The sequence below is a fragment of the Mus caroli genome, unplaced genomic scaffold (assembly GCF_978045245.1).
Source record: "Mus caroli unplaced genomic scaffold, Mus_caroli_1 scaffold_10, whole genome shotgun sequence".
In the NCBI taxonomy this organism is placed as follows: domain Eukaryota; kingdom Metazoa; phylum Chordata; class Mammalia; order Rodentia; family Muridae; genus Mus; species Mus caroli.
In genome coordinates, this window is record NW_028227265.1 from 59,261,577 (window position 1) to 59,284,635 (window position 23,059).

Genomic DNA, 23,059 nt, shown 5'->3' on the forward strand with positions numbered 1-23,059 from the left:
CTGCTAGCACTAGTTTAGAAAAACAGACTGTGATGGTCATGAACAAGTGACAGAAAAGAAAGATGTTTGTTATGATGAAACTGTCAGCCCAGGGCACAGTGGCCTCAGACTCACCCTTATGAGGATGGGGAGCCAAGAGTCACATGAGGTAAAGGCCACTGGAGCTGGCCTAGATGGACCTCAGAAGTCAACAGCTACCCTTGGCTGGATAGTCACCATTTTGCTGAATCTAGCTCATCTCACCTTGCCCTTCTTGTTCCTCAGGACTGAGCCTCCCGCTGTCCAGCACGCCTGGGATGGGTAATGGTGTGCAGGAAGGCTCGGTGCGCCTGCGAGAGGATGCCGAAGCCGTCCTGGCCGGGGCCGTCTCCTCAAAGGCAAGTAGTGACGTCTCCCTGGGAGACAGTGTTTCTCACCCTTCCTAATGCTATGGCCCTTTAGTACAGTTTCTCATGTTGTGGTGACCCCCAACCATAAAATTATCTTGTTGGTATTTGCTGCTGTTATGGATCATAATATATCTGATATGTAGGGTATCTGATATGGAACCCCTGTAAAAGGGTCATTCAACCCCCCAGGTTGAGAACCACTGCTGTAGGATGATCTCTGGGGTTCCCTATTGGATCAGCAGAACATAGTACAGTCCCTGCCGTCCTCACTCCATGATGCATAGCAGGTACCCATTTCTGTCTGAGCTCACTGTGAGCAAGAGTCCCAAGAAGGTGCCTGCTGCATGAGGTGTCACCCAAATCCGGCCAGGCCCAGCATCTGGCAGCAGGCCAAGACCTTACCCATAGCTGCAGGTGGCACTGGAGAGCTGATGATGTAGAGCAGGGGTGCCAGGTTCATCCCCGAGGCCCTTGGAAATGGAGAGTGGAGCTGGGCACCCTAGACTGTCGCCCTAGCACTCAGGAGTCCAAGGCTGGAGGATCACCAGTTCCAAGTCAGCCTGCACTGTAAGCAAAACCCATCTCAAAAACCTCAACAACAGCACAGCAGTCAGCTCAGCCCACGCTGTGGACCCAAACAGGCTAGCGTAGCCCATGGGCCTCCCTAGGTCCTGGCAGGTGCTGCACCAACAGTCTCAAAGTCCATTCTGTCAGTGGCTGAGCTGGCAGCACCCTATCTATTATCATCCTGACCTTTCCCTGAGTTACAGGAGGCACCAGGGACTGCTGGCGGGGGGGGGGGGGGGGAGGGAGGGTGGCCGGACACAATAGGATGCACTCAACAGGGCCAGCTTGGAGGTCACTAATGGGGTAATTAGGCATAGTCCTTCAGAGGCTAGCTGACTGCCTGACAGAATTCAAAGGATTTGTATGCAGCCTATCTGCATTCCAGAGTCTTCCAGGACAGGTGCTGCTCCAGGAACCCACAGAAGGGCACCACTACCATGAACACCCTCCATCACCTCCCACCACTCCCTAACATTACCCCCTGCTGACCACTGCTGTGTTCTGCTCTGCTCCACCCTTATGGCCGCCCCATGCAGGGGTAACTACCAGCTGGGCACAGTGCACACACCTGAAACTCAGTGCAAAAATCTCAGCTGGTCAATGGTGACACATGCCTTTAAACCCAACACTCTGGAGGCAGAGGCGCAAGGCCAGCCTGTTCTACAGAGTGAGTTCCAGGATAGCTAGAGCTACACAGAGGAATCCCCGCCCCAAGATGGCTCCAAAATTTGACACTACAATTATACAAACAAGGGTAGGGATGAGGACCAGGGATTGCACACAGGAGTCATGAAAACTGGGAAGTTGGAAGGATGGTCTGGAATATCTTGTGGGGTAATTGTCCCCCTCACCCCAGAGCTGACTACACATGGCTAAGCAGTGTTTCAGACAGCACTGAGGCTGAGGACTGTGAAATAGGTGGTCTGGGGAGAGCAGTGTTCACTAGCTGTCTCGGCACTTGGGTGGCTGAGGCAGGAGGATTGCAAGATTAAAGAAAGACAGTCTGTCTCAAATCAGGGGAAATGATGGTTACATGCCTGGCGTGGCACATGTGACAGTCACATGGCACATGCCCTAGTGCTCAGGAGGCAGGAGCAGAAGAGTCTTGAGATGAAGCCAGCCTGCTCTGCACTAACAAATTCTAGGCCAGCCATGATTGCATAGAGGGACCCCACCCCAAAACAAACAAACAAACAAAGTCAAGAGAAAAGGGCCGGGAGATGGTTCAGTCAGTAAAAAAGTGTTTCTCAAGCATGAGGACCTGAATTCAGACTCCCAGTATCCACATGGAACCGTGACAGCCTGTGTCTGTGAACCACACTAGGGCAGGAAGGCACAGAGAAGGGAGGATCTTGGAGCTTGTTTACCGTTCAGTCGAGCTGAGTCAGTGAGCCCACTGAGAGACAAAAAATGGTAAGGATGCTGACCTCTGACCACCACACACACAGGGGCACAGGAGAACACAAACATTAAAGGCACTTGATGCATCTCTGGGTCTTGGTCCCCTGATGAGCAGCTCCTCCAGCCTCTATGAGGCCTTGACCACTTTGTTTTTGAGACGTTAACCCGGAGTTCTGTTGCAGAGAGACCACAGGCAAGTGCTCAGCTCCCTGCTGTCTGGAGCCCTGGCTGGTGCGCTTGCCAAGACAGCAGTAGCCCCCCTGGACCGGACCAAGATCATCTTCCAAGGTAACAGCTGTGCGACTGCTCTTCCTCCCACTTCTCCGTCAACCCCAAATACAGAGTCTCAGATTGTAGCCCAGACAGGCTTCACATTTCACTTTATAGTCTAGGTCAGCCTGGAATCTACAGCAATCTTCCTGCCTCAACCTAGTAAGTACTGGGTGCTATGGCACAGGAGATTGCCAGGAATTGCCAGTCTGATACAAGAACAAAGAGAATCTTTATTATACCAATCTGACTCGGATCACGGATCACAAGCCTTCTCTGTCCCGCAGGTTAGGGATGCTCTCACCCAGGGCCTGAGATATCTATAGGAGTGTGCACAAGCTGGGACTCTTGAGCTTTGTACCGCAGTGCATGGCTGGGAGGGGGAAGGAGTGCCGTCCTTCATCCTGGGAACAAGTGTTCAGACAGAGAGGTGGGCACAGAACTGCAGCTGGACAGGGACCTTCCTGACCTGGGAAGACGTAATTCCTTTTGTTATCAGAAGCTAGTACAGTTTACAAACTGGTCTCAGCTGTCTGGAAACACTTAATTGCCTCTTTCCCATAGCCCAAGAGTGGGCTTTTGTTACTTCAAGAATATTGGCTCCTGCCTCCTTCAAGGGCAGGAGCCATCTGCACTGGAGAAATGCTGGTTGTTAATCAGGGGAGGGAGGGCAAGTTATGGCCACGGGGAGGCTAGGGTAGAATGCCTTTCATCTGCTCCCAAGGCCAGCATCTGTGGGGGCAGGGTGGGGCGCTGTGGGGAATGAAGGGAGAGATGGTTGCTTTGGCTGACGCAGGGACAAGGGAGTTTGGGCCAAGGATTACTGCAGAGACGGACAGGATACCTCATGTCTCTTCATGGGGTCACTTGTGTTTGCTACCATACCCTGTGTCCTTCAGAGACACTAGTCACTGCTGTAGAGCACCTTCTAGCACCTTGAGTCTGCCACACACCACAAAGCCTTTGTTCCCAAACCCAGTCACCTTCCCAGAGAACCCCTGGGGATGTGGATATAATTTGGGGGACATAGCCTAGAGCCCATGTCCCTCCCTGGTTACTAAATTGTGTCCAGCCCGCTAAGCCTGAGCAAGGCTGGGCTTCCTACTGATGGTCAAATGGTGGCAGCCTCCTTCAGTTGTTGGGAGAGGGGCTAACCATGGCTACTGCACCTCGGTGTACAAACACAGTTCGTGTCACCTGCTGACTGATCACAGCTGTGGCACCAGGCCCTGGGTAGCCATCTCCTGCTGAGGGCTAGAGAAGTACTGAGGCTTCACACTGGGGTTGGGGTTTTTGGTGCTGTCCACTGACCACACCAGACCCTCTCCTCACCATCAAATCCTTCTGGCCTACGTAGCTCAGCCCCCTGCCGCATATAGGATTGAAGACATCATGTAGTGTGGAGCGAGGCAAACCTTGGTACCACTAAGTGCTAGTGCACCTGTGCTGGGATCGGGCCTGGAGAACAGAGGGCAGACCCAGACAGCCTTGGGACTTGTTCTGATGAGGTCCAGGTTTGCTGGCAACAGGGTCAGTGAACTGGAGTCCCTCCCAAGTGTCCACAATACTCAGCCCCTCAGGCCCACAGCCTGAGCCTCTGCCTGTCCTAAGCTGCTAGGTGCTGGCCCCACTGCCCTTCCTGGGGAAGAAAGAATGAGGGCAGGCCTAGGAAGGATCCTCTACCCAGTGCGTTCCTGTCCACTGCTCACATCCAGCCCCAAGTGCAGGTCAGGCCCCAGAGCCCTGGGTATTGGGGTTGCAGACCCAGGAGCTTGACAGTCACATCTTATGGTCTGTTTGCTTTTGTTTGTTCCAGTGTCTTCAAAAAGATTTTCTGCCAAGGTGAGCTGCTAGAGGGACCAGTGGACCAGGTGGTCTGGGGGAGCAGGCTTCCAAGGAGACTTTGGGCACAGGTTTCCTGGGACAGTTGTGACTACTGTCCTGCCATCCTAACACACCTGTTGGGTGGGACTTCACAGTCTACCTTTCTGTGTGCTTTACCTTTAAACTAGAATGCTTAGACCAAGCACCATGTGGTGTATACCAGCCTTATAGCTCCCGCCCCTGTTTCTGTCAATCACTAGCATCCAGCATTTGAGGGGGACTGAGAACAGGGTGCAGGAAGTGTGGCTGATCACAGCTTAGGCTGCTACTAGCTGGGCAGGCCTGGTGCAGGGGCGCTCCACTACCCACCCTCTCTGCAGTTGAGGGCACTGCTTGCATGGTGTGCTCAGGGCCGGTGATGGCAAAGAGGTGCTGACTCCCTGTTTTCCCCAGGAGGCCTTCCGGCTCCTCTACTTCACCTACCTCAATGAGGGCTTCCTCAGCCTTTGGCGCGGGAACTCAGCCACCATGGTGCGAGTGATTCCTTATGCAGCCATCCAGTTCAGCGCACACGAAGAATACAAGCGCATCCTGGGCCACTACTATGGCTTTCGTGGAGAGTGAGGCCTGCTGGTTCCCTGCCCTCCTGGTCCTGCCCCTCCCCACAGGGCCCCATCCATCCCACACACCTGCTTTGGGTTCCTGATGCAATGCCCTCTTCACCCAGGCTCCGGCCCTCACTCACCGTGCCTCTAGGAGGGACCACTCCCTACCCCTTCACCCCACCCTCTGTTCCTTCCCTCAGTCACTGTGCTGCCTCCTTAACTCTCATTCACTTACTTTTCTGCTGAGATCTGATTCCCCAGATTGCAGGGCACCATGTAGCCCCAGCCTCAAGGAAGATATTTCACTATTGCAGATGGGGAGGGGGACGAGGTCACATTTGTTACTGTCTTAAGAGACCCCATAAGGTCAGCCACTTGGAACCCTCTTGGGACTTGTGTTGCTCCATGTACCCCAGGCTGAGGTGTAGGCATCCTCTGCACCTACCGAAGTCTCAACTTATTCTGCCTGTCCACAGAGCCCTGCCCCCATGGCCACGCCTCCTGGCTGGCGCCTTGGCAGGAACCACTGCGGCTTCCCTCACGTACCCTTTGGACCTGGTTAGAGCAAGGATGGCTGTGACGCCTAAGGAAATGTGAGTCTACCCCAGGGTCCATGCTGGTGCTGCTGTATCTAGGGTGCTTGCTGGGGATCCGTCCTGGGTGTGAGATTCTGCAGGGTTCCAGAAAGACAAGATACTTAAGGGTAGCCAGGCCATAGTGGTGTACGAATTTAATCCCAGCATTCAGGAGGCAGAGGCAGTTGGATCTCTAAGAGTCTGAGGCCAGCCTGGGGTACTTTGCGGTTCAGGGGTAGGACACCTGCTTGGCACATGCACAAGGCACTGGGGCCAGCCGAGTGACTGCAGTGTGGGAGGCCGGGCAGGTGGTGCTATCTCCATGGAGTCCTTCACTTTGTCCTGGACAGGAGGAGTGATGGGGTGCTCCAAGATGGGGCACCAAGCCCTATCACATGGTCTTCGTAGGTACAGCAACATCTTTCATGTCTTCATCCGAATCTCGAGAGAGGAAGGACTGAAGACCCTCTATTTCGGGTTCACTCCCACTGTGCTGGGTGTCATTCCCTATGCGGGACTCAGCTTCTTCACGTACGAGTCACTGAAGAGCCTGCACCGAGGTAAGGGGAGATGGAGAGAAGAGATGGGGCCTCGGGGAGCTGTCCCTGTGAACCCTATCACCCAGAGCCACACAGGAGGTCAGGCGGGGATCCAGAGCCCAATTCAAAGATACCCTCTGTCCAGTGGGACCCAGGAGCTTGGGCTGTAACCTTTCATGTGTCCATTCATTGTGGAACACAAACTGGCCTCAAGTTTGCCTTGTAGCTGAGCAAGACTTTAAACTGTGCCTCACTCTCCTCCCCCCAGCACTGGGGTCACAAGCCTGCTTCTCACACGCATGAGGTGCTAGGGATGAGACCCAGGGCCTCTTGGATTTGAGAGAAGCACCCTGCAGGCAGGCAGCAGCCCCAGCCCCTCAGGGTTTCATTAAACATTAACAATCTAGAACAGTTGAAGCCTCTCACTGGGACTGTGGGTAGCACTCTGGAGATGGCTTCAGAATCCAGGAGTGGTGGGTGTACCTGTGATCTGAGCGTTCAGGGAGAATGAGGCAGGAGGATTGCTATAGGCTCAAGGCCAGCCTGTGCTACCTAACAAGACTATGTATCAAACCCTCAATGTGTGTGGACAGTGTCTTGGACCCTCAAGGCCCCCTAGTCCACAGTGCCTGCATCCCCTCTGTGCAGTGGCACAGTGATGTCTCAAGTCAGGCGTAGAGCCGCTCTTCCCGCAGCTCACCCTCGGCAGTAAGGCAGACCGCCTGGATGCGGAGATGCTGTCCACAGTAGTCACTGAGTTCAGCTGGCAACAGTGACAAGAAGAAAGTCTGCACACAGCACAAGTGCAGGATGCTGAGACCCTTTCAGTCTATGGGTGTGCTGGCTCATGCCTGCTGTCCCACTCAGGAGGCCAGGGCAGGAGGTGGAGGCCAGCCTGGGCTAGCCAGTGACACTCCTGCCACAGAACACCAACTGACAATAGAACCTGTCATCAGAGGTTCCTTGAGCCTGTGCTGCACCTGCACCAGGAGGTTGTTGATCCCTGGCGCCATGATCTGAGAATCCACAGCAGCATGTTTGGCTGTTCTTCTCCTGTGGTATGGGCTGTGCTAGGGCACTAGATGGAGCGGTAGATGCCCCAACGTCCCTAGCAGGAGACTACACTCACACAGCTGTCCCTGCACATTGCTACAGTCCTCATTAGCTTACGGAAGTCAGGCAGAGGCACGTCCTCCATGTAGGAGGAAACTGTCTGTATAGCCCTGTACTCTAAGGGTCCAGGCATCCATGGAGAATCTTGGGATTCATCTCCACAGATGATGGGGCACTGAAAACTGCAGAATGGGAACCTGTACCCCATAGGTGAGGGGAAACTACTACATAGATAGCCTGGGCCACCGTGTAAGTCTCACTGCTGCAAAGTGTGTGTTGTGTTAGGCTAGGGTGTGGGTCCCATTCCCAGCATCAAAACTAAGAAAGGGTGGCCAGGAAGCGGGGCCTTAGTTTCTTCAAGTGTGGCACTCATGTGCCCTCTGCCCTGCAGAGTACAGTGGCCGCCCGCAGCCCTACCCCTTTGAGCGCATGGTCTTCGGGGCCTGTGCTGGCCTTATCGGGCAGTCGGCCTCCTACCCTCTGGACGTGGTGCGGCGGCGCATGCAGACAGCAGGTGTCACGGGCCACCAGCACGGCTCCATCCTGAGCACGCTACGCTCCATTGTACGTGAGGAGGGCGCGGTGCGGGGCCTCTACAAGGGCCTGAGCATGAACTGGCTGAAGGGCCCAATTGCCGTGGGGATCAGCTTCACCACTTTCGACCTCATGCAGATTCTGCTGCGCCGGCTGCAGAGCTAGGCTAACACAACAGTGGATGGTGAGCTGTTCGAGCAGGGGCATGCAGCTGTGTGCTCGCAGCCCTGTGGTACCTTGAGGATGGGCAGGAGGGCGGGACCTGACTTGGGGCTGTAGGCCCATAGCTGGCCCTCAGGGTGTGACATTGTGATGATGGATCTTGGCTGTCCCCTCCCTTCAGTTCCTTGCTATTGGCTGGTGAGTCTCCTGAGGTGTTACCCAAAGGCCCCTAATGGGTCAATTGCACTTCCTGGCCCTGTGTCCTCAGACCTGCTGCTGATCTAGTGCCCATTGGCACACGGGGCTCAGAGCCCATCCCTTCTTGCTATGACCGTGCCTGGCCTACAGATGTGATAGCAATTCCTTTTAAGCCACACACTGGAGGGTCACAGTTTGCTCAGTGGTGGTTGTACCTGTGTCCCTCAATCCTCCACCATGCCTGCCTATCCTCTCCCAGGTGACAAATGGCTGCTCTTGCCCACATAGCTTTCTCCCCAGAGCACTGTGCCCATCCTATTTCTGAGGGCTGCACCTGACCATTGCCAACTACCTGGCTTGTACTTTTCCAGGAGGCCCCATGGCCACCAGGCAGGAGTGTCAAGTTTAGACCCCACTGGAAATGCCCATGTGGGTATCACTGATCTGGGGTGTCTTCCAAAGTACACCAATCAGGCCAAATGCAGGCCCAAAGCTTCTTATATGCATAGCACCCATGGAGGTAGGGCTCAAGCTCTTGAAACTGCCTTCTGTGGCTGTCATCCAGCCAGGCCACATGAAGCCCAAAGATGGGTGGGTGGCTTTTCCTGTGTGAATGAGTACAGATGTATCCATGACCTGGGGAGCAGGGAAAGGCTGGGGTATCCAGGGACCACCAGCCAGCTGACACAAGGAGAACACCCCCTCCCCCGGGTTCCCTAGGTGGCACAGGAAAATCTTGCCTTTCCTGGTGTCTGGGGTTCTTGATTTAGGGTCTTTGAGACAGTCCCAGCCAGAAGCCCTGGCTGTCCTGCTTCTGAGTGTTATCTGGGCTAGCCTCCAACTTAGAGCAGCCCTCCTGCCTTTAGTCTTTTTCTTTTCTCTCTCTTTCTCTTTCCTTCCTTCCTTTCTTTCTTTCTTTCTTTCTTTCTTTCTTTCTTTCTCTCTCTCTCTCTCTTTTTTTTTTTCGAGACAGGGTTTCTGTATAGCCCTGGCTGTCCTGGAACTCACTCTGTAGACCAGGCTGGCCTCAAATTCAGAAATCCGCCTGCCTCTGCCTCCCAAGTGCTGGGATTAAAGGCGTGCGCCACCACTGCCCCACCTACCTTTAGTTTCTAGTTATCCTGCCCCAGGACTGCACATAAAACCCCTGCCCTTCCTATGCAATGCGGCTCTGGCTCAGAGGTGATCTGGGTGTTGATTCCCACAGCTGCATGGCAGCCATCTCACATGCAGGACCTGAGCAGGGTGGCTCGAGCCCTGGGCATTTACAATTCTTGCTGCAGTCTTTGTTCATTCTGTATTTCGTACCTTGTGCCTGTGACGCTCGGCCATCTCTCTGCCTCCGTGGATGGTGATGGGCCATCCCCACCATATCCCCAGACATCCCCCCCCCCCGCCCCCGGCAGCCTCTGGTGGCTGAGAGGGACTGTCCTCTTGTGAGTGTACTGCTACTCTCTTCCCCGCCTGGGATGGAGAGTCTAGGCATCCTTTACCAGGAGGCCGGAGGTGACTGAGGCTCCTGGGTCACCCCAGTAGGTTGCACCATGTAGATGGTTGGCTTGAGCCCTGCATCAAGCAACCAGCAGGGCAGGAGAAGTGAGGGTGTCCTGGGTTCCTGATCTTCTTGCTTCCCCATATCCCCCCAGTAGCTCTGTGGCTGCCCTCCCCCATGGTCACTGTCCAGTAGCTCTATGGCTGCCCTCCTCTGTGGTCACTGTCCAGTCTGGAGTTCTATTTTGATGCCATGAAGACACTTTGTTTATATATAATGTTTATATATTTTGAAGATTTGTGCCAACAGAGTATATTTAATAAAATTTTAAATATCTCCTGCTTCTTACTTCTTCAACTCTGGCTCCACCTCCCACTCTATGAACTTCAGCCCTAAACGGGGTCAAGCTACTTAGCACTTTTGTTTTTAATTTTTCTAGATAAGGTTTCTCATTGTAGCTCTGGCTGTCCTGGAACTTGCTCTGTAGACCAGGCTGGCCTCTCTGCTTCTGCCTCCCAAGTGCTGGGGTTAGAGGTGGACAGCACCACTGCATGGCCACTATTTGGTACTATAAAAAGCATTTTGTGTATGGGTGCTTTGCATAACTGTGCATGCCTAGTACAGGAGGAGGCCGGCAGGTCCTTAGTCTAGACTTACAGATGATCACATGGGGTGCTCGCACAACTGGGTCATCAGCAGGAGCAGCCAGTACTCTTCACTCTGAGCCATCTCTCCCCTGGCTATCCTTGTGAAAGAGAGTTGAGGATTGCAGGTGTGTTGTCCACATGCTCTGTGCATCTTTCTGTCCATAGATGTAAATGTGACACTGGCTACTGGGGATGAAATTGATGGCCAAAGATGGAACATTAGACTGGGGCAGTAGAGCCCCAGCCTAGAATCCCCCAGTGAGGGGCTGGGAGCATGGCTCAAGGGTGGAACACTTACTATACAAAAGACCCTGGGTTTCTTTGCCAGTAAAAAAAGATAAGGATCCAGGAATACAGTAACCATGTAGCTAAATCTGCCAACAACATGGCTCGGATTTATTTAATATCTGAGAAATATAATCCAGGCTGGCTTCTAGGTCTTGCATAGCACTGGCTGGCCCAACTACCTCTGGAGTCATCAGCTATACTCCATCATGCTCAGCAAATGGGCATCGGCCAGAAGCCTAGGGACCTTGCTCTGAAACACAGCTCAGGCCCCAGTCAGGCCTGAGCCATATAGCTGAAGGAGGTGGGGCCCTCTACGTTGTGCGCCCCTACACTCTGAAATCCACAGCAGAGCATGGGCATCCCCAATTCCCATGAGACTTCCACAAGGTCCTGCAGCCCTTGTCAGGGTCAGTTTGGGAGGCAGGGACTCCAGATAGCCCTTCAAGGACATCCTGTTGATTCATAACACACACACACACACACATACACACGTCAGCCATACTTGCTGCAGTCATGAAGGCCTGAGTTCAAGTCCCCAGAGCCCACATAAAGTGGGACAGCAGCACTAGTCTATAATCCTAGCACTCCTACAGCAAGGTGGGAAGAGGAAACCAGAGACTCCTTGGAGCCTGTTGGACAGCCGACCTGAGGGACTCAGGTAAACAAGAGACCCTGTCTCACAGTAGAAGGCTAGGATCTGCATGCTAAGTTGTCCTCTGATCCCTGCTCTCACACATGGACCTATTGTATCATACACAGCACCTGTGCTCACAGCACATAGGCAGTCACACTCCTAAGTCCTCTTAGACAGAGACTCAGAGGCTCAAGGCTCTGACTGAGCACTCTTGAACATGACTGGGCCAGACCACACTGGCAACATGATAAGGCAGCATTGCAGAAGCCCTCCTTTTTTATTCTCAATACACATTTTACATATGTAGGAGGGTCATGCATATCTCATAAATACACATGTACACACACTAAGTCATAGCAAAAGGACAACTTTGGAGTTGGAGGTGACCCTTAGTCACCAAGACCTCAAAACACAGCAGTCATCCTCACAGCTTTGGAGGATGGTGACAACCTCTCCCCTCTCTTCCCTTTCAAGCCTCCCCCTGGCCCCCCTTTTCTTCTTGTTCTACACAGTCTTGTTACTAGTCTAGGCTAACCCTCTTACCCCAGCATCCCAAGTGTGCTGGGGAGACAGGCATGGAGACTCTTGTCTCTCCCTCCTGGGGATACTGACAGACGCCGGGGCTATATGGATGCTGGGCTAGAGTCCCACCCCTAGCTCTCCTAGCCACCTCGGATCTTCAGGTTTCAGCTCTCCCAGGCCCCTCTCACTATCCAGGTCTCCCCTGCTCATCCCCCCAGTCTCTGGGAGATTTCTGTAAAAAGTGCCCGCCCCCCCCCACACACACACTTGGGGATCATGGCCCAGGGGAGACTGCTTCAAGGGGTTTATGATCTAGGCACTGAAGTGAGAGAGATGGTAGGGAGTTCCCACACCAACCCTTATGTCATCTAGGGGCACCAAGGCACACACACAGGGGACAGTCCCAATCCTGGTGGGCAGGAATCAGACACTAGAGCCTAGTGCCTTCCTGCTAAGAGGCTGTCAGGTGCTGGTGGAAATAGAGGCCGAAGAGGCTGGAGAGCAGCTGGCAGGCAGCTGTCCACCAGATGATGTAAGCCAGCATGCCTCTGAGGAAGAGGGGCGTGAGCAGGCCACCCAGGATCCCTGCAACCTGGGCTGCAGTCTGCTGGGCCTCGTCTCCTGCAGGGTCTACAGGGATCAAAGCCTCTGAGGGCTGGGATGGGGCCAGTGGGGGAGGAGTAGAGCTCAGGGCCCAAGAGTAGCCGCCTGCAGGAGTGAAGAAGGGAATTATAGGTGGAGACATAATGGTGGGAATCTAGAGGCTCTCACACCCCGCCCACACCTAGGTTACACCCCACAGGCCTTAGGGGGCCTCCATCCTCCCCTGTCTGTTGGCCCTGCCTATGGGTCTTAACTGTAGCTTTTCCCAAACCCTGCCCTCACTTTTATCTGCTAGCCCCACCCTTACCAGGCCATGTTCCCACCTCTACTTGCCAACTTTGCCCTCGAACAGAAACCCCCCCACCTCCACTTTTATCTGAAGATCCTACCCTTATCAAATCTGTCCCCACCCTCTGGCCCCATGCTCTTTCCCACCAGCCCCTCACCCAGGGTCTTGAGCAGCAGTGTGCAGTGCAGAGTGAAGATGAGCGGGGTCAGGTACTGCAGGCTCACCACAGTCACGTAGCAGTAGACCCGGACCACCTGACGGGGGAGGCAGTGGGGGTTGTAGAAGGGGTGGTCTTCCCAGGGCAGAGACCCTGCGACTAGGCCCCCTCAGCGCCGGGACCATCCCACCCAGGGTGCATACCCGCTGCTGGATTTCGCGGGCCTCAATGCGGCCAGCCTCCTTGCGCAGCTGTTCCACTCGAGCCTTGGCCAGGCACAGGTAGGCCTGCAGGTGTGGCCGGGTTACTGCCAGACGCAACAGGCACAGCGCCACCAACACCCAGAGGCGCAGAGAGTCGAAAGCCCCTTCTGATGGTCTGCAACAAGAGTGAAGCAGGCAGGAAGTCTGGGTGAGCCCTCCTTCCCCAGGCCATGGCCTCAGGCACCCCAAGCCCCTCAGCGCCCCCAAAACGCACACAGAGAAGGTCATGTTCCTTGTGGGTGCCTGGTACAGGAAGTCCCGGGCGACAGGCTTTGTCCAGAGCCACAAGGTGCACAGGGGCGACAGGAAGCTGGTGTGTAGGAGCAGCCTGGGGACAAGCATCTCGGTGGGATCAGGCTCCTGACCCCCAGCCTCTAGCCCAACTCCAATCCTACACCGGGAGACCCGCCTAACTGTAGCAGTGGTCGGTCCGCAGACAGGGTCAGTGCGTCCTGGTGGGTCTGGGCCAGCCTCAGTCCAGGGAAAATGAGGAAGGCGCCCAGCAGGGAGCCTAGCACCGCCAGCCCAAGGCGGATGGCCAACTTGATCACAGGGAGTCTGGAGAGAAGAGATGGTCTCAGGAAACCCACAACTGATCAGAATTTAGCCTTTAGATATTCCCCCTACCTGCACCCACCCCCAAGGTCCAGTCCCCAGGACCTACGTCCAGTCCCAATCCTGCTTCTTCAGAATAGGCTCCAGGTGCTGGGTCATGCTGGCTAGGCCTGGGGAAAGGAGAGGATCAAGTGGCGTCCATTGCTATGGTTTCCAAAGCTAGGCCGACTGGCCTTCCCGCTTGCAGATCCACCTGTCTCTGCCTCCCCAGTGCCAGGGTTTACAGGCATGGGCAGCCAATTTCTACTTTTTACATGAGTGCAAACTGAAGTCCTCATGCTTGCAGAGGCTGTCACACTGGCCCAAGCCCCAGGCCAGACAACCTGTTCTAATGGTACCTGTATTCTCCTGTGCTGGGATACAACCCAGGGCTTCCACATGTGCTGCGCAGGTGCCTGTCTCTGAAGCACACAGAGCCCTGCTAGGACCAGACTCTGCAGGATTGTTCAAGAAACAGAGCCTAGGGCTGAGGAGACAGCTCAGAGGAGAAGGCACCGGACACTCTTCCAGAGGACCAGAGTTTGGTTCCCAAGCCCTGTGTAGGGTTGTTCACAACTATATGTAACTCTAGCTCTGGGGTATCCAATACTCTCTTTTAGTCTCCAATAGCACTATGCGCGCGCACACACACACAAAACATTTTAAATAAATCTTGAAAAAAATACAGGGGTGCTTGAGAGATAGCTCAACGATTAAGAACACTAGTTGCTCTCGAAAAAACAAAAAACAAACAAACAAACAAACAAAAACCAAAAAAAAAAACACTAATTGCTTTTCCAGAGGTTTTGAGTCCAGTTCCTAGCACCCACCCACACGGTGGCTCACAAGCATCTGCAAGATCCAATGCCCTCGTCTGGTATGCATGAAGATATAACACTCACATTCATAAAATAACTAAATCTTAAAAGCAACAAACAAACAAAAACACGGGCTTCAGAGAAGGCTCAGCGGTAAGGAGCCGTTGTTGCTCTTTCACGGGGCACACATTCCCACGCACACTGCGGCTCACAAGCCACCATAACTCCAGTGCCCTCTTCTGGCCTTTATAGATACTGTACACTCCTGGTACACAGACACACATGATGGCAGAACACCATACATATGGAATAAAAACAAATCTTTGAAAACAGTAATAACAGATAAATTTTAGCCCCAGTACTTGGGAGGCAGGGACAGAAGGATCTCTGTGAGTCTGAGACCAGCCAGAGCCACAGAGTGAGTGGGAAAAAAAAGAAAGAAAAAGAAACAGAAAGTGACCTGGGACTCAACAGAGAAGCATACCTACCCGGCTCCAGGCCCAGCTCCAGGGTCTCCTCCCGCACCACCTGCACCAGCATGGCCAAGAGGAGGAAGAGGAAGGCAAAGGAGAGACATACAGAGCGCTCACCACCCTCCTTGGTACTGAAGTACAGCCGGGTCACCATGAGGAACACCTTCCTGGGGATGAGGTTAAGAAAGCCAAGGGCAGGCTGGGCCCTCTTCAGACCCCCTCACCAGGGCACAGACAACCCTGTACTAACTGGCCTTGAGTGCCTGCAGTTTAAACCTGGGATGTGGATCTGGGGGTACTGGTGTTTGGTTGGAGGTGGCCTAATGACCTCCGGCCAATCAGAAATCACTATGGCAGCAGCACTTAGGGAAGGAGGGGCAGTGAAAAGCCCAAGTAGATGTGACATTTGAAAGCTGTGGAAAAGTCGGAGGACAGGTTTTCTTTCCCCCTTAGGGGACAGGGCTTGAGGTAGAACCCCAACCTCGTGTGTGTAAATCCAGGGGCCTCCTCCTGCATGCTCAGGCACACCACCATTTCTCAGCCAAGTTCACGTGCACGGAGCTCTGTGTGTGGCTTTACCGTTTAAGAGCCAAAGACACACAGTGCTTCCATCAGTTAAGCTCAAAACTCTCCTAAGATGCAGCCCCCTGTTAAGGTTCAACTATGAAATGTTTCCCCAGACTCAGAACACTTGGCGGCCAGGTGATCCCTTAAAGGGTCTGTGCCTTCTCAGATTAGGGTCCCCACCATATCTGGGCCTCTGCTTTCCAAACGCCAAGCTAGCCTTGTGACATGCTTTTTGATGCAATGTATATACCAGAAGGTTTGGGCAAAAAGATGTGGTGGCGTGCAACTCTAACCCCAGCAGGCAGAGGCAGGAGGATGTCTGAGTTTAGGGTCAGCCTGGTCTACAGAGTGAGTTCAGGACAGCGACACAGAGAAAGCCTATCTTGAAAAAACAAACTGCCAGGCAGTGGTGGTGCACACCTGTAATCCCAGCACTTGAGAGGCAGAGGCGGGCAGATTTCTGAGTTTGAGGCCAGCCTGGTCTACAGAATGAGTTCCAGAACAGCCAGGACTGCAGAGAGAAACCCTCTCTCGAAAACTCAAAAAAAAAAGAAAAAACAAACCAAACAAAAAAATATGAACCAAATCCCAGGAAGCTGTCCCTGGTTTTCCAGTGGGACCAATACAAGAAAACCAGACTGTGTGTGTACAGTAGCAGTGTAGTGATGAGCGCCTATCACCGAGAGCTGGAGGGTGAGCCAGGAGTTCAAAATCAGGATGGCCTGCATCCTCTGATTCTGGGACAGGTTTATGGCACAGTGGGTGATCCCATAGACAGCAAGTTAGACGGACAGGGAAGCTGGGACCTGAGTCCCACTCACCCACATGCTGAGTGCCAGAGAAGGATACAGAGAGAAGGCCAGAGTGAGCAGGCACCAGAACACAGCGATGTTGGTCTCTTGGACTGGGCCCAGCACAAAATAGTAGGCCTCTGTGAAGAGGTATACACCAACGGAGTACACTGCGAAGTCGACGAACCACTGGTATTCCAGAAAGAAGCGCAGGACTGCAGGGACAGGAGCCTCAGCACCTACTCCAGGCTCTTTCCACCCAGAGCCCCCCTGGGCAGAATGACCCCAGCAGCTGGGGAGGGGACTGGGGACTGGGCTGGGTGTTACCTAGGGCATCCACAGCAGTGAGGGGACAGGTCTGCAGCTGGAAATGGGCATCTCGAGGCACTGACAATGGCTTCTCGTCATGAAGACCATTTGCCCACCTGAGCACACAGGGACAGTGAGAGCTGAGGTCGACAACCATCTCTGGACCTCCTAGAAAGCTTGGGCGGTGATAGCTTGGGAAAGAGCTTTAGCTACATCAGGTGTGAGGGCAGCCTAGACAAAGGGCTGGCCCCGAGCAAATGGCCAGGAGTACAACAAGATGCCAACTGCTGCCACCATGCCCAGCAGCGCTGTGAGTGCGAGGGTAGGCCGTGTCCCCCAGCTGGGAGCCCTTGGGCAGGATAAGGCCTGTCCCTGGACAGGAGGGCATAGCCCTGCCTGGGCCCCATGGAGTCAAAGTGGGGACCACTTACCGTTCCTTCCTGACCCGGGGCCTCAGTTTCCCTGACAGCGCCCGGAGTTCCTCCTCTGACGGGTGTATGTACCGGAACAGACTGGGGGTTGAGGGGGGCAGAGGTCAGGAAAGATTGGCCTAGGGGTATGATGCAAAGAACCTGAATCTGGTCTTGAAAATAGATCACTGGACACTGGCAGAGTTATGGCAGGGGGCAGAGCTGGAGGGGAGGGGGCAGGGCCAGGGCAGGGCCAGAGCTGGGGTGGGGTGGGGGTTAGATCTGGGGTGGGGGTAGCCCTATAGAAAGATGAGCCAGGGTACATGGGTGTACCCAGAGCTAGCGCAGTTCTGGGAACATGGGATGAAGGGAACTGATCAAGCCCCAGGGACCTCGAGAATCAAGGACAACCTATGGGCTGACTCTCTGGCGCCCCAGCCATTTTTCTGAAGAGAAACCACTCCAACAGTATTCTCAGAAGTGGCCAGGCACCAAAACAGGAACAATAGGAGAAAGCTGGATTACAAAAGGCCAGGAGGAGGGGAGTGGGGGTGTGGGCTCTGTTGTCAAGACAGATCCAAGGTGTACTTTAAAGACACCAAAGGACGGGGTTGGAGAGATGGCTAGGTCCTGAGTTCAATTCCCAGCAGCCACGTGGTAGCTCACATCTGATGCCCACTTCTGGTGTGTCAGAGACAGATAGCTACAGTGTATTCATATAAATTAAAAACAAAAACAAAAAAACCCAAGACATCAGGCATAGTTGTTGGCATTTCTCCTAGGCTCTGCCCAACAGCCAACAGCCAGGTACAGGTGTGTGTGTGTGTGTGTGTGTGTGTGTGTGTGTCTCTCTCCTACTCCCTCTCTGTCTCTCTCCCCACGTTCTCCTCTTCCCTTCTTTCTCTCTTCTCTCTTTGTTCTTCTCTGTCCCATTCTTTCTCAGCCTCCAATCCCTTCTTACCCCTTTCCCGTGCCTCATTTTATACTAATTGGTGGTATAGCTGGTACCTCATGGACCCGCTAAGGCACCCTCTCCTGTACACCAGGCTGCCACATTACAAAACATAAATAGTGGGGCATACTTTAGATACCGGCTCTCAGAAGGCCGAGGCAGATGGATGGAGCTCTGTGAATTCGGGCGAGCCTGGTTTACAAAGTGAGTTCCAAGACCGTGCCTAAAAACCTGTGGCTGGAGTTCGATGTCTGAGGCCCCTGTACTGGAGAGTTTTGTGTCAACTTGACACAGCTGGAGTTATCACAGAGAAAGGAGCTTCAGGTGAGGAAATGCCTCCATGAAATCCAACTGTAAGGGATTTTCTCAATTAGTGATCAAGGGGGAAAGGCTCCTTGTGGGTGAGACCATCTCTGGGCTGGTAGTCTTGGTTCTATAAGAGAGCAGGCTGAGCAAGTCAGGGGAAACAAGCCAGTAAGGAACATCCCTCCATGGCCTCTGCATCAGCTCCTGCTCCCTGACCTGCTTGAGTTCCAGTCCTGACTTCCTTTGGCGATGAACAGCAATGTGGAAGTGTAAGCCGAATAAGCCCTTTTCTCCCCAACTTGCTTCTTGGTCATGATGTTTGTGCAGGAATAGAAACCCTGACTAAGACAACCTCCTAAAGCTAAAAAGTGAAAACCAACCTTACAACCTGACTCCACACAATTGCCAGACAGGCACCTAAACATTACACACACAACAGGAAGAATAAATCAAAGTTTAAAAAGTGTAGATGGGCCAGGCGGTGGTGGCCCACGCCTTTAATCCCAGCACTTGGGAGACAGGGACAGGCGGATTTCTGAGTTTGAGGCCAGCCTTGTCTACAGAGTGAGTTCCAGGACAGCCAGGGCTACACAGAGAAACCCTGTCTCAGGGGAAAAAAAAAAAAAAGAAAAAGAAAAAGTGTAGACGGCTAGAGAGATGGCTCACTGTTGGTTAAAAGTGCTTGCTGTTCTTGCAGATGACCCCAACCTCAACCCACCATGCTGGGCCGCCCACAACCATCCATAACTGGCAACTTTCACTTAGGAAAGGCACAAACCACACACAGATACACATGTGATATACACAGTTGAAAAGAAATGTTTTGAAATGCGGATGGGAGGCTGAGGCAGAGGGATTGCCACACTTTCACAATCAGCTGGAACTACAGTATGAGACTCTGTCTAAAAACCACAAAGCCAGGGCTGAAGCAATGGCTCAGGGGTTAAGAGCACCTGGGGTTCCTCCAGGTGACCTGGGCTGGGTTCTCCATCCCCGCATCAGGCAGCTCATAACCACTGTAATGCCAGCCCCAGTGTATGAGTGCACAACCCCACACGAGGAGACACCCCGACACATAATGAAAGAGGAGGGGAAGGGGGAGGAGGGGGAGGAGAAGGGGGAGGGGGAGATATTTTAAAAGGAACAAGCAGCATGCACCATGGGACCACGGCAGCAGGACAGACAGCAGAACATTCCCTTACCTGCCATTGCAGAGCAGCCAACGTGCGAAGGAGCAGTGTGGCGCTAGCCTGTGCATGAGGGTGGCGGTGAACAGAGTCACCACCAGCTGCACTCCAAGGACCGCCTAAAGGGGCAGCTCGAGTCAGAAAGTCTCAAGTGCTCTGATGTAACACAAGTTATTTATAGAGCAGGTGGGTGGGTGGAGAGGGCCAGCCTTGGGCTCTGGTGGTATCTCTCAGAATTCTGTCAGTGGGTATGAGCCAGAGTCTGTCTTCAGAGCCCTAGGCATCCCCAGCAGCTCACCTGGTCCTGACCCCTGCTTCCACCAGCAGAGCCCTGAACCCCTTTCCTGAATACTTCCGTTTGCTTTGTGAGCTCTGGATGTCCCTATGTGGGTAGATCAGGCTGGCCTCCGACCTACAGAAATCTACCTGCCTCTGGTTCACCAATGTTGGGATTAAAGGCCAGAATCAGCACACCCAACTATTTGTCTGTTTAAAGGATGTTTCTTGCCAGGCACTGTGTGTAATCATGGGCTTAATCCTCACATTTGGGAAACAGGTGCAAACAGATGGCCGAGTTCGAGGCCAGCCTAGTCTATAGAATGAGTTCTAGGACAGCCAGGGCTACACAAAGAAACAATATCTGAAAACAAAACAAAACAAAACAAAACACAAGACAGAAAAAAGAAAGAAACAAAGGAAAGAAGGGAGGGAGGGAGATAGGTTGATTTCCTATAGCCCAGAGGCTGGTCTGGATCTCAGAACATAGCTGAAGGTGACCCTGAACTGCTGATCCTCCTGTCCCCACTTTCTGAGTGCTAGGGTGATAGTGTGTACCCACACCCAGTTTGTGCAGTGCAGGGGTGGAGCCCTGTCCATGCTAGTTAAGCACTCTACCAAATGATAGATGCCAGCTCTCCACTCCATCCCAGCAAGAGTTCATAGCACAGCTCCACAAATCTTTCAGAAGGAAGCTAAGTCAGGCTCCAGCCGACACAGCACTCATTTCTGTAATTATCTAATTATATACACTGTGTGCCACTAGAGCTGCCTGCCTGCATTCTGCTTTTATACCCAATTAACATGAAATACAGATCAATATAAAAATAATCTGTCAGCCAGGTGTACTAGTGTACAATTTTGCTTGGTTTTTTTGAGACAGGGTTTCTCTCTGTAGCCCTGGCTGTCCTAGAACTCACTCTGTAGCCCAGGCTGGCTTCGAACTCACAGAGATTCACCTGCCTCTGCCTCCCAAGTGATAGGATTAAAGGCATTTGCCATCACTGCCCATCAACACCAACAAGTAAGACTCTTTGTAAATAATTTTTAACGGGTAAATAGAAAAAAATAAAAGGAGTGGGACACTAGAGAGATGGCTCAGTGGTTAAGAGTACTGATTGCTCTTCCAGAGGTCACAGGTTCAATTCCCAGCATCCATTTGGTAGCTCACAGCCCTTTCTAACTCCACTCTCAGGGAATCCTACATGTCTTCTCTGGCCTCTAAGAACAGCACACACACACACACACACACACACACACACACACACACACACGGTGCACAGACATACATACAAAATATTCATACTTAAATAAAATAATGAAAAATAAAAAAGATTTTAAAAGACAAACAGAAAACCGTGAATAGTGGCACAAGTTTGTCATCTCAGCACTCCAGAGGCAGGAGAATCAGAAGTTCGAGGTCCCCATAGGCTACGAATAAGTTCTAGTACAACCTGGGCTACATGGGACCCTGTCAGAAAGCAAAGACAGCTGCAATCCCAGCTCCCTCACTCCAGACCAGAGCCCTAGCTTCACCTCCCACCGCGTCCTGCACCACTGACTACATGACACTTCTAAATAGCCCGCACGGTTTGGGGGACCCTCTCAGCTCAGCTAGGCCGTTCTCCACCCCGGGAATCCCAGAGGGCCTGCTCACCATGTCCGCTCCCCGGGCGCACAGTGGTACAAGGCTGGAGGCGGGGAAGCGCTGAGAAATCTTGGCCAATTAGAGACAGAATGCTGTTGACGAGCATCCTGGGAAGTCAGTCATCGGGCTAAGAATGGGATGGGTGTGCGCAATGCATGCTGGAAACTGTAGTTTTAGCTGGAGCATGAGGTTGTTTCGTCTGCTGTCTTTTCCTTCTTTCTTTTTTTTCTTTTCTTTCTTTCTCTTTTTGCCCTTGCCCTTGCCGTGTGTGTGTGTGTGTGTGTGACAGAGTACCTATGTAACTTCTGCTGGTCTGTCCTGAAATTCACTCTGTAGACCACGCTGGCCTCAAAGTACTGGGGATTAAAGAAAGCCTGTGCCACCACTACCCGGTTCGTTTTATTTTCTAGTATGAATCTGTATCTTGTGGTTTTTTTTGTATTTTGCACGTAGCTGCAGTCCTTGGAGTCCAGAGGAGGCCAGATCCTTCGACCCTAAAGATACATGTCCTTATTTATGGGCTGAGAAGAGGGCTTGGACTGAACTTGGGTTCCCTGCAAAGCAGTACTCGCTCCTAGTCAACTAACCAACTTTCTAGCTCTCTAGTTTTGTTTTTACTTGGACGTGGGAGGGGTGTGTGTGTGGGGGGGGGAGTTGTTTCTTACTTTGTGTGTGGGAGGATATCTGATACCTTGCTAGAGTCAATTGTCAATTCTCTCGCTATCATGTGGACCCCAGGGGATCAAACTCAGACTTCACAGAAAAAGCCTCAACCCGCTGAACAGGCTTGCTAGCCCTGTTTGGTTTTAGTAGGGTCTGAACTTCTCTATGTAGACAAGGATGACCTTGAGGTTCTGATCCCGCTGTAAAATGCTCAAGTAACAGATGTGTCTCACCATGCCCGGTCAGTGTTCTCACTCACCACGAATGGAGCTCACCATGCAAACGTAATACCTGTGTTGTATGAGCGACCTCCCCAGCTCACTACACCATCACCCCAGTTCAGAGAGTAGCCTGGTGTCTGTGTGTGTGCACGTCACCTCTCTGAGCCACACCCTCCTCACTAGCCAGCCTGGCATAGTGGATCGCATGGCTGTCCACTCTCTTAGAGGGCTAAGACAGGAGCATGTTTTAAGACTAATGACAGCCTAGGTTGTGTAGCCAGACTGAAGCCACTAGAACTTCATATTTTAAGACGGTCTCAAAAACAAAACAAAAACAAAACACAGAAAAAAAAATTAAAAACCAGGGCCGAACGTGGTGGCTCACGCTTTTAATCCCAGCACTCGGGAGGCAGAGGCAGGCAGATTTCTGAGTTCGAGGCCAGCCTGGTCTACAAAGTGAGTTCCAGGACAGCCAGGGCTGCACAGAGAAACCCTGTCTAGAAATAAAATAAAATAAAATAAAAACCAGGAAAGAACACTTGTTAGGTTAATGAGATGTTTCTTTGGGCAAAGGATTTTTTTACCACAATGAGGGCCGGAGTTCCAACCCTAGCACCCACATGGTGAAAGTGAGAGCCATGCCTGCGAGTTGACCTCTGACCTCCACTCCACTCATGCATTATACACTTGCTTCCATCGACATGATAGCAGTTAATGTTTAAAAAGAGGGTGCTGACTAGCCTTAGTGGTTCACATCTCTAACTCCTGTACT

At 52.8% G+C, this 23,059-nt stretch overlaps 2 protein-coding genes across 5 annotated transcripts; one reads left to right on the forward strand and one right to left on the reverse strand.

The window, feature by feature from the left end:
- Positions 1–267: 267 nt before the first annotated feature.
- On the forward strand, positions 268–10,005 carry Slc25a42 (solute carrier family 25 member 42). The gene is made up of 7 exons (XM_021170557.3): positions 268–377; positions 2,540–2,645; positions 4,444–4,469; positions 4,905–5,071; positions 5,533–5,649; positions 6,040–6,191; positions 7,675–10,005. The coding sequence occupies exons 1-7, from the start codon at positions 297–299 to the stop codon at positions 7,980–7,982; spliced, it is 957 nt and encodes a 318-aa protein (XP_021026216.1). The 5' UTR covers positions 268–296; the 3' UTR covers positions 7,983–10,005.
- Positions 10,006–10,685: 680 nt separating this feature from the next.
- Positions 10,686–21,496, reverse strand: Tmem161a (transmembrane protein 161A). Of its 4 annotated transcripts, none has more exons than XM_021169643.3 (12): positions 21,413–21,496; positions 19,495–19,598; positions 17,056–17,136; positions 16,643–16,740; positions 16,374–16,530; positions 14,973–15,124; positions 13,737–13,797; positions 13,487–13,630; positions 13,287–13,400; positions 13,013–13,187; positions 12,810–12,906; positions 10,686–12,468 (listed from the first exon to the last, which is right to left on the reverse strand). In XM_021169643.3, the coding sequence occupies exons 1-12, from the start codon at positions 21,413–21,415 to the stop codon at positions 12,212–12,214; spliced, it is 1,443 nt and encodes a 480-aa protein (XP_021025302.1). In that variant the 5' UTR covers positions 21,416–21,496; the 3' UTR covers positions 10,686–12,211. The 4 variants fall into 4 exon arrangements, 3 of the variants coding, with proteins under 3 accessions (XP_021025302.1, XP_085700008.1, XP_085700009.1); XR_015048636.1 differs by having other exon boundaries at positions 12,283–12,468; positions 14,969–15,124; XM_085843882.1 differs by lacking the exons at positions 16,643–16,740; positions 19,495–19,598; positions 21,413–21,496 and having other exon boundaries at positions 17,056–17,137.
- Between the last annotated feature and the right edge of the window lie 1,563 nt (positions 21,497–23,059).